A 10,663-nucleotide genomic window follows, 5' to 3' on the forward strand; every position below is an offset into this window, starting at 1 on the left:
AAAAGATGTTTTTGAAGCAGCACACAGAGAAAAACTCTCCAGTGCCCTCTGGAACCCTAACCCTAACCCTAACCCTATTAGGTTGTTAGTGTTGGTAGTTTCTGAGTATTTTTTGCTTTGTTTAACATTGACAGTGAGATACTTGTTTGCACTAACTAGCATTGACTGCTATGGTCTCTTTTGCAAGACACTTTATGTATATATTCTTATATATTATTCGCCCCCTCTATTGATGCACCTTCTCCTTATTGGTACTGTACTGCTCTTGTCTTTGTTTTGTTTTTCTCCCTCTTATCTATCTTTCTTACGTCTCTGTAACTTTGTAAATAACTGTATACTGCTGTGCTACTACTGGACAACTAAATTTCCCCCTTGGGATAATAAAGGTATCTATCTATCTATCTATCTATCTATCTATCTGTAAAAGGCAATGGCAGCCTCCATAGAGAGGGCCAGGAATAAGGTGAACAGTAGAGGCAAATCAGAGAACCTAAAATAATTGCTCATATGGCAAATGATGCCAAGACTGTCTTGAATACACATAATTCATTAATATTATATAATTAATTAAAAGTGTGACCACCTAGGCCTAACTGTGATTAGCTGACCATTTTATCTACCGGGAGCTGCAAATCAATTATTGTCTCTAATGATAAAGAAGGTTCAAACGGGCAAAAAAGTGTTTGGACAAGGGCCGATGCATACTTCACTTTTAGAGCCGAATTTATTTCGGTTCGGTTCGGGGAGTCACAAAATCTCGGTGGCACCGAATAGCCGAATTAATGACGGTACCCGCCCCCCCCCCCCCCCGAACCTCTGAATGACTTCATATTGTAGTTTGGACAGAGCCGAACTGAAATAAATTTGGCTCTAAAAGTGGAGTATGAATCGGCCCTTAGTTTTTTATCATCTCTTAAAATCGTTTTGTGCATAAAGTGAAAAAGAAGTATAAAAATCACCTGTAATAAATAACATTTATCATAGTATTGATAATGCACAGACTACAGTATGTAATTCCAAAGGCAGGGTCTATATGCCTCCAGAATTCCTTTTATAATTTCATAACATTTTATTTTTTGTATAATGTTTATAATGCTTCCTAATAATCAATTTCCAGGAGCCTCCAGTGATGTGAAGCAAGAGCATGTTCTGAGGGGAGAGGATGTACATCTACTCATCCAGAGACCTGACCTGATACAAGACTCTTACAGACTTTCGTGGAAATGCAATGAAACATTTATACTAGAATATTATTCCAGCAGTAAAACAAATGACCTCACTCCAAAGTACAGGGAAAGGGTTAGATTTTCCGAGGAAGACTTTTCTTTGTTATTGAAGAATCTAACAAAATCTGACAGTGGACTTTACCAAGCATTTGTGGCTAAAGATAGAGAGACATCTATTGCACAGTACAATGTGACAGTTCAAGGTAGGTTCCTTAAAATGGACAGATTTCTCTTTATTTTATAACTTGATTAATCTGTCATGTTTTTAAGGTTCTGTTCCACCCGTCTCCATATTGCTCATAGGCTATTCACTATGTAAGGAACATATCAGCAAAAATAACTAAAGTGTTTGGAATACTTTGCGTTAATAGACTCTTTTCACGGCAGACATGAAAGCGTATTATTTGGGGGTTTTGCTGTATTTTGTACCTTTTATTAAGCTATATGCGGCTGTTGATCAAATGTCGGGTGATTATTAATGTTTAAAGCAAGCTTGCTTTATGCCAAGAGGCCTGCTAGAGGCATGAAACCATGTGACTTCCATAGGGAATGATGCCCTCCCCCCTCATCCCCCAAAGGGCATATAACTTTGCAGTGTGAACCCAGCCTTAGGCTTCTCGTTTGAGGGTGCACCTGCACACTGGGCCAACAACTATGTCGATTTTTGCAAGAGTTCCACGCCCGAGCCCATGCAGGCTCTATTCACAAAAGTCCCTCATATTTGGAATGAAACCATTGTCACCATTGATGTGACATGACTGATGTACAGTAAGCCTATCGTATCAACGCAACATTGTTTTCTCAATCAACAGTAAACATACCAACATACATTTTATAGAGGGTTTATGCAAATTTCTAAAGGGACCATTTAAGGACGTTTTAATACCTCTAAAATGACAAATTAAACATTGTACAAATTGTCAAATATTAGAGGCAGAAATTGTGAGAATACCCGATCTACCGGTACATGCTCACAAGGCGTTGTGAGCATATAGATCTGCTATTTTCACAATAGAACCGTGTTGTACAAAATGTAATTCCTCAACTCTTAGTGCTTGTCAGGGTGAGAGGGGTCCCCTGTTAAAATATGATTATTTTGGAGGTCACAGCCTGAAAAGGTTGAGAACAACTGCACTAGGGTACACGTTAGGCATACGCAGTAGCATTAGCATTACATTAGCATTTAACTGCTATCCAAGGTTTGACCACCAGGCAAAGGCTGCTTCAACATTCTCCTGTGGTTCTGGCCTGGGGGCCTGAGTACAGTAACCTGTGTCACATTTCGTCATTATATACATGTTATACTGCATACAGGCTACTGGGTATAAAGCCTTTTGAAACAAATAGCTGCAATCTTTCACAGTCGCTTTCAAACTCAATTTGGGTGTGTGTAATCTGTGGGAAGTATGTGTCTCTGATGTCTTGGTATAGTGGGCAGGTAGTTAGAAAGTATCAATCAACAGCATTGCTTGTTGCAGGCAGCTTTGGTTAAGGAGGTATAGAGTGGGCGTTATCAGAAGGTTCCTGTTTGATCCCTATCGGCTATCGCACATTAACATTGATAAACATCAGTAAGATGCCTAAGGGCAAAAAGCGATCTGTCTTGGCCATCTGTCTTGGCCATATCCCTTTAAAAGCCCATATATGCAGGATCCCTAACAGAAACCATTTTATGCCCATATATGGGGATCCCTGCTCTGAGTATCTGACATCACTGTGATGTCACCTGTCTATGACCATATGGAGATCCCTGCTCTGAGTATCCGACATCACTGTGATGTCACATGTGATGTCACAGTGATGTGTCAGGGGAACCACAGTGTCAGGCGTGACCCGTCCGGGCACGGACAAGCTGTGACAGTTCTGATAGTAAACTGCGACCTACGGTCACAATTAACATTATAGTGTCTTTATGAAATGCAACCCTTCACATCTTTCTCCAGATGCAGTTTCTGCAGTAAATATGACAGTGGGTCCAGTGTCCTCCAGCCCTGGTTACTGTAACCTGACAGTGACCTGCAGCAGCCAGGACTCTTCTGTCACTTTTACATGTGACAACACCCAACACTGCTCTCAGGTGGGAGGAGAAAGTTCAAAGGTCATGACCTCCACTGGTCTCCTCTCTGTCTACGTGTCTGAGGGGTTAGTCATCTGTAACCATAGCAACATGGTCAGCTGGAGCAACGACACAACACCTCTGTGTCAGCTGGGTTCAGGTAAAACAAGTTTCACGCCATATCTTATCTCAGCCATTTATCATATTCTTTTTAATATGAGTGATGTGTTGAATTAAGTTGGATTTTGATCGCAAGTAGTTTGCATGCTTTGAACTGCCTGACAGCCTTACGTCCTTACAGCCTAGCTTGCACTCTCACAAGTAATTATTAATAGTGAAATGTAATCTATAATTGTATATTCACAAATTAGACATAAACAACAACAAAAGATAAAGTTGTTGGCTTCCTTCAGTATGCGCCAGGGATTAGTCTGTAGTTTGGTTACAGGCCCTGCTGTGGCTGAACAGTCCGATTCTTGAGTGGCAGTCTCTGTTGCAGTTTCCGCCGATGTACTGTGTGCCTGCCTATGTGTGCTCATGCCACCTTCTGTTGCCTGCGCTCTTTCCTCTCTTCCCAGAGGTCCTCTCTCCTTTTCTCGCTCCTCTGGTTGCCTTGATGGGGACTCCTCCATTTGCTGCTGTCCACAGCTACAGCTTCCCAGCCTGCCTATATTTGGTAACACTTTACAATAAGGTACAATATTTTAACTAGAAAAGTAGACAATTGTGCGCTCCTTGTTGCTCTCTGCCAGGCCAGATTTGCTACTTATTGGCCTGCATTTTGTACGTCAATCATATTGCCAATCGGAATGGAACATACATAATAATCTCTAGCACAAATGGACGAAATAAGAAGTTAGCATACCTCACACTATTCTTTCTTTTGTTCACAGATGGTGGCGTTGGCAGTGTCAGGTGTCATTATACAGCTATCCCGCCTGGGATAGCTGCCACTGCCACTGCCACTGTCTCCATTGCTCTGATTTATCTGTATCAACAGAGGAAGAGGGGGAAATGTAAGTTCCAGTGTGCTCTGTACTTTTACCATTTATATTATCAAATGATATAGTTAAAAATCTTAACCAAATCCTACTTATTATTTTGTAGGATTTGGTTAAGATTTGTAACTGAATATTATTCACATGAGCGTCCAAGCAGGTCTTGGTGAATGTATGCCTTTACTCAACAGGCTTATAACAAATGTCTCCTTTTCAGAGACAATTTGGGAACATTAGGAATGGAATATCTATAATTGTAATTTATATATGTAGCTGTATATATTTTTACAGGAAAGTGTTTAGAACCTTTCCCTTTTCCCCAACCAGTGAAAATCAGTGCTCAGGTCAGCACCCTGAATGAACATGGAGATACTTCATTGACCATCAGTTGAGCTCCACACCTACAGCCTCCACTGAGACCACCAACACCACGACCACCAACCCTGAGACCCTGTATGCTCAGTTTCAAAAGCGTGCTAGAGGATGAGTGACAGTCACACACACCCATCAACTGATTGATAAGAGATAAATTACCAGCAGTGTAGAAGGAGAGATTTCCGACACATAATAAGATGCAGGGAGGATGTTTTCAGGCCTGCCCCACAAAGACGTTCTGGCTCTGCCACTGAGCCCAGACAGGATGAGTTGCCTATCCAAGGCCTGCAAAATCTGGAAGTCAGTCATAGCCAAAGATTTTTGAGTGTATGACCTACTGCTCAGGAGTTATAGGCCTTTTAGGGGCAGAGGTATTTCCTTGGCCTACTCTGAGTGTGCTTGCAAAGTTTTCACAGACAGACAGACAGACAGACAGACAGACAGACAGACAGACAGACAGACAGACAGACAGACAAAAAAAACAAAAAACAAAAAACATGATGATCAGGTATTATGATTATATTCATATTTATGATTAACGGTATATATTTTTTCCAAAAAAAGTGTACAGAAAGAGTTAAAATGACGTTTTTAAGTGGCCACACCCACCAGTTCATTAGCTATGTCTGGTTGTCAGGTGAGGTGTTAGGTGTATGGTAAAAGGGGAGGGGATGATTTTATTAAAATCAGAAAATCTAATAATTTCCACAAACAAAGTAAAAAAGAGAGCTTGTAGATCTGCTATTTTCATTAGTTTGGGTCCCAGGCAAACGTCTAATTTCTCTTTCGGGTCTTGAACTACCACTGCTGTAATGGATAGAAAAGTATCATTTTAGGTTAGCTTTTAAATACCCTTGATTTTAATTGTAAAAAAATATTCTTATTATCAACATCACATTTTTTATTGTACATCTAAAATTGAGAGTTGTCGCGCTCTTTTATCATTCTTATCTTATGTATTTCTTATCTGGACTTTTACTCTTTTCAATTGTAAATATTTATTTGATCTTTATTACTGTATTTTTATGTATTTGTATTTGTATTATGTAAAGCAACTTGGATTGTGCTGCTGTACATAGGCTGCCTTGTCTTGCCTTGCTTTGTATTCTTATAAAAATAAAGGAATGGATGATTCCTATAATCAACCTGGATTGTGTCAGACAGGTATTTCTCTTTAGGTAGTCTCAGGTAGTTTCCTCTTTATTATAATATACGTACATGTTGGGGACAGGACTGATCATCTGACATGCAGGGACTATCAAATGATTATATGATAATGATAATAACAGATTATCCAGATCTGACAAGTTTCTGGGGTTGTGTTGACTGATGTAATTTCTTAAACTCATGTTGTTTAATATCAAAGGTAGGGGAGTCTGTTGTGTGTTTTTAACCCTTTTAGTGCCTATCCCGAACTAGTTCGGGATATTCGGGATCAAAAACAATTTTTTATTTGCTATTTTACTTACCCCGAGCTGCTTGGAGCAACGTGGGTGGTCCCGGCTCGCCCAGCGCTCACCAACGAGAGACGCTAGATGCTCCGACGATTTATTCCATTGAAAATGGTTTAAAATAAAGTTTAGACCCCCCCCAATGTTCACCAAATGTTCATTGTAGGCGGCGCGACGTATTCCAGGATGCCTATCCCGAACATGTCCGGGATATTTAATAAAATGAATTATTTTATCGGAGGCCTCAACGAAGCCCCGGTCTAGACGTCCATCCTTGGCCGGGACTTAGACTCGGCCATCCACGGGCCGTATTCGCGCTAACGGCCAAATCGCGCCGCCCACTCCAATAATAAATCACATCTTTAGACAGGATTTTCTCCGGATTGTGTCCCCAGACCCAAAGAGAAAGTTTTTTGCGGCTGAAATAGCTTTAGATCGGGCTTCTAAATGGGTTAGCATTTTGGCTACGTGTCAGCTAGCTTCCTCCTCTGGACACCCATAGGATTGACCGGAGTGAAAACACAGGCCAGTTGGGAGAGGGTCGACGAAAGCTATAAAGAAGGTCATTGGAGAAATTTCTGGCACTCTAGCACCCCTTGTGGCCGGATGGCACTGTATGAGTTAAAGGGGTTCCTATATTGAAATATTAGTATAATTCATCAGAGATCAAGTATAAAGCTTTCTTACAAATCAATTTGGTACTTTCATTTTCTGCTAAAAAAACAATAATTAAATTATTGTGGTTACATTTTAATCACACGGCTGTTAGCCTGTTACTGTAGTCAATAATTCTTTTTTTAAACAATGAATAAACATAGTTATTTTATACACATTTGTTTATGTGAAGCCACATAAAGAAATGCATAAAGAAATATTAAAGTATATGAAAAAGACTATGTCAAGCATTTAACAAACGGTTGCACTGTAGCTCAGCGGTAAAATGAACATCACCACTACTAATTACAAATAAAATTCGACAGATAATACTGACTGTTTGTATAGAATCTTAACACAATTAAATAATGCTGTAACTGTAAAATAACAAACACATTAATGTACATTGAACTTTAGGAGAGTTAAGACTTTCATCAAAGCATAATAGCATAAACCCACTCTGTTGATGGATTGATTGATTGAAGTATTTATTAGCAGTCTGCATAGGAAAAGGTACAGTTTCTGACAGTATAGTTCACTGGTACATGGTCAACTAAAAGGAAAAGCTCAGCTTTTTTTAAACTCATATAACATTGAATGACAGACAGAATACAGTACTTTGCAGAAGATATGTAAAAAAAAACACTTGTAAAAAACAATGCAAAGTAATATGTATTTACAATAGAAGGGTCAGGGGGAGAGTAAGTTAGGTTAGGTTTATTGTTACCAGTTTCGAGTAGCAGCCGCCTTTAAGTGGTTTTTCAGAGCGGTTTTAAAGGAAGTTGGGGATTTACACTCCTTTAAGGCCTTCGATAGGATGTTCCACATTTTAGTTTGTATAACAGGAGAACAAATTTGACCCTTTGTTTGAGCCGAATCTGGGTTGAACATGATATGTGGCGCTGCCTCTGGTGTTGTAATTGTGGACATCCTTGATGTAGTGTATCTTGTACACCAGGCCCATTGCAAGATTCTGAACTCTGACTTTGAGCCACCCCATGCTTGACTGGTGAATAGCGGTGAGGTGAGTCCGAGGAGGAAGGTTAATTAATTAGTTTGTTTTGGGTTGTTTGGAGCCTTGTTTTTAGGGCCTTTGAGGCGTTGCGATACCATACTTGGACTCCGTAGTCATAGAGGGGCTGAATGATTGCATCCACTAGCACCCGTTAAAAAAATTACTATCACTATTCTAGTGAGTTATATGATATTTAGGAACCAAACACATCCATATTCAATATGCATTGATATTGTAAAAAAAGTCTCTTACCACTTAAGCCCTATTCTCTTACCACTTAAGTCCTATATAGGCTACTTTGTACAGACAGCAAACAGCAAAATAGCTGTTCCACAGGTTCACAATGCATTGCATCACAATTGTGAGCTTGCAGATCTTTCTGAAACCTTTAATAAATAATTTGAAAACATTTTATAATGCACAAATTGCTTAAAATATATTGATGGTTCATTTTGTTTTGTTTGTTAAGAGGAGAGGATGTAGAGGAATAATTTTGTCCAAGAGGAGAAAAGGATAATCTGAAAAGCTTTGTTGATCTCATATAATCTTAAAATGATATCATGTTATGCAACATTTTGACAAATGTTGCATAACAATCTACATAAACATAAGCAAGCTAAAAAACATGGAGGACTGTTAGAGAGTTTCAGTCTTGCTTTAGGCGTCTTTCCATGACGTTGACGGTGATGACAGCAGACACCATGATGATCAGACAGACGATGATCAGGACATTCTTCACCAGACACACAGAGACACTGGCAGAGGACTCTGGTCCAGGAGCCACAAGACATGGAGAAGAAAGCACAACTAGGTGGTTAGAGTCTCATAACCTGCAACACTGTGGGCTGGTTTGGTTACATACATGTAATGTAAAGTTATGATAAAACACACCAAAAATGAGAGAGATGATTGTTGTTGGTATAAGTAATTGTCATTGATGAACGTTATGGAAGCTTTTAACCATTTAACTGAATGACATGACCTTAAAAGTGAAACATGTTTTACCTGAATCCAGCTGACACAGAGGTGTTGTGTCGTTGCTCCAGCTGACCATGTTGCTATGGTTACAGATGACTGACCCCTCAGACAAGTAGACAGAGAGGAGACCAGTGGAGGTCATGACCTTTGAACTGTTTCCTCCCTCCAGAGAGCAGTGCTGGGTGTTGTCACATGTAAAAGTGTTTGTGACAGAATAGTTCTGGCTGCTGCAGGTCACTGTCAGGTTACAGGAACCAGGGCTGGAGGACACTGGACCCACTGTCATGTGTACTGGGGACACTGCATCTGGAAAAAGAAGAAGAAGAAGAAAAAGAAAAAAGAGGGTCTTAAAATAATGACTGGGTCCTCTCAAGGAAAGTACCCCGGAACATTTGAACCCTCTAAGGGAACAATACATTAATGACAGATTAATCAAGTTCAGATTTGATCCGATTTGAATTTATTATGATTATAGTTTATTTATGTTGTATTACATATCTGTACATGACTTCCAAGGTGGGGGGGACCATTCAACATTTCAACAGTTTTTGTATGATATCTAACATGGACAATGGTAACATAATTCCTAAATACTGCACTCCAATATCCACATGTAGAGAAGCTATATCCATGTTGGATAGAATGGATACTGTAATTTATATTAAAACACAAACTTAAGCGACAACGTGAATGCTTTTTCTTAAAAAAAATCTTAATCCATTGCCAAAAGATCAGATCGTGAAAATTTGGTATCGGCAGATACTCAAAATCAAATGATCGGAAACGGATCGGGAGCAAAAGAAATGTGATCGGGACATCCCTACTGATTAATGACAGTATTTAATTTAAAAGTCAAGAGAAACCTTTTTAGATTACATTAAGGAAACTGCCTTGAACTAGTCTGTTACATCGTACTGTGCAACAGCTACGTCCTTTCCTTTATTTAGTATTATTGCTTTGTAAAGTCCACTGTCAGTTTTTTGTAGATTCTTAATTAACAAATCATATTCTTCCACAGAAAAATAAACCCTTCCTGTGTACTCTGGAAAAGTCTCATCTGTTTGCTGATCTGTTCCTTACATAGTGAATAGCCTATGAGCGATTTAGAGACGGGTGGAACACATGTGAACCATGAAAACATGACAGAAAGCAAGTTATAAAAGTAAAGCGAAATCTGCCCATTTTAAGGAACCTACCTTGAACTGTCACATTGTACTGTGCAATAGGTGTCTCTGTATCTTTAACCACAATTGCTTTGTAAAGTCCACTGTCAGATTTTGTTAGACTCTTCAATAACAATGAAAAATCATTCTCTGTGTGTAAGAATGTAACCCTTCCACTGTAATTTGAAGTGAGGTAACTTTCATTCTTATCCTTGAAATAGTATTCTAGTATAAATGTGTCATTGCACTTCCATGAAAGTCTGCGAGAGTCTTGTTGTATCAGGCCAGGTTTCTGGATGAGTAGATGTACATCCTTTCCCCTCAGAACATGCTCTTGCTTCACATCACTGGAGGCCACTGGAAATGAATTATTAGGAAGCATTATAAACATTATACCGTACAAAAAAAATAAAATTTTATACTGAAAGTGTAAAACAAATATAAATATTCTGGAGGCATATAGACCCTATGTATCGTAATGTTATACTAAAAGGAGTATCTCTGAACTGAATAATATTTGGCTTTCAGTTGAGGAGAAATAAGGCCATGTTCAATTAGGCTTCATGGTTGCCTCTAACAAATATATGTTGGGAATGTGAATGCAATTTAGGAGTTCATCGTACCTGAAGCTGATATGCAGATGAGGAGTCCGACCACTACCATGAAAGCAGACATTCTCAACAAGCTACTCTGTGTGGAATACAGCATGTACAAAGGAAGTACGATTCTATTCTGTTCTTATAAATG

General features: G+C 39.2%; 2 protein-coding genes across 2 annotated transcripts; one reads left to right on the top strand and one right to left on the bottom strand.

Moving 5' to 3' along the window:
* The first annotated feature begins 1,169 nt into the window (after positions 1–1,169).
* Positions 1,170–4,724, top strand: LOC308286208 (uncharacterized protein). The gene is made up of 4 exons (XM_080727167.1): positions 1,170–1,429; positions 3,170–3,442; positions 4,176–4,298; positions 4,608–4,724. The coding sequence occupies exons 2-4, from the start codon at positions 3,190–3,192 to the stop codon at positions 4,670–4,672; spliced, it is 441 nt and encodes a 146-aa protein (XP_080583293.1). The 5' UTR covers positions 1,170–1,429; positions 3,170–3,189; the 3' UTR covers positions 4,673–4,724.
* A 2,608-nt stretch (positions 4,725–7,332) lies between these two features.
* LOC308284657 (uncharacterized protein) lies at positions 7,333–10,055 on the bottom strand. Its single transcript, XM_080725347.1, has 3 exons — positions 9,950–10,055; positions 8,781–9,059; positions 7,333–8,543 (listed from the first exon to the last, which is right to left on the bottom strand). The coding sequence occupies exons 2-3, from the start codon at positions 9,037–9,039 to the stop codon at positions 8,422–8,424; spliced, it is 381 nt and encodes a 126-aa protein (XP_080581473.1). The 5' UTR covers positions 9,040–9,059; positions 9,950–10,055; the 3' UTR covers positions 7,333–8,421.
* Between the last annotated feature and the right edge of the window lie 608 nt (positions 10,056–10,663).

This window comes from Nannobrachium achirus (assembly GCF_963921795.1).
Source record: "Nannobrachium achirus genome assembly, chromosome: 5".
Classification (NCBI taxonomy): Eukaryota; Metazoa; Chordata; class Actinopteri; order Myctophiformes; family Myctophidae; genus Nannobrachium; species Nannobrachium achirus.

Coding starts and splice junctions, on each gene's coding strand:
- LOC308286208 (XM_080727167.1), top strand. CDS start 3,190: ATGACAGTGGGTCCAGTGTCCTCCAGCCCTGGTTACTGTAACCTGACA. Junction 3,443..4,175: donor TCTGTGTCAGCTGGGTTCAG/GTAAAACAAGTT, acceptor TTTTGTTCACAG/ATGGTGGCGTTGGCAGTGTC. Junction 4,299..4,607: donor ACAGAGGAAGAGGGGGAAAT/GTAAGTTCCAGT, acceptor TTCCCCAACCAG/TGAAAATCAGTGCTCAGGTC.
- LOC308284657 (XM_080725347.1), bottom strand. CDS start 9,039: ATGACAGTGGGTCCAGTGTCCTCCAGCCCTGGTTCCTGTAACCTGACA. Junction 8,544..8,780: donor TCTGTGTCAGCTGGATTCAG/GTAAAACATGTT, acceptor CTCCTGGACCAG/AGTCCTCTGCCAGTGTCTCT.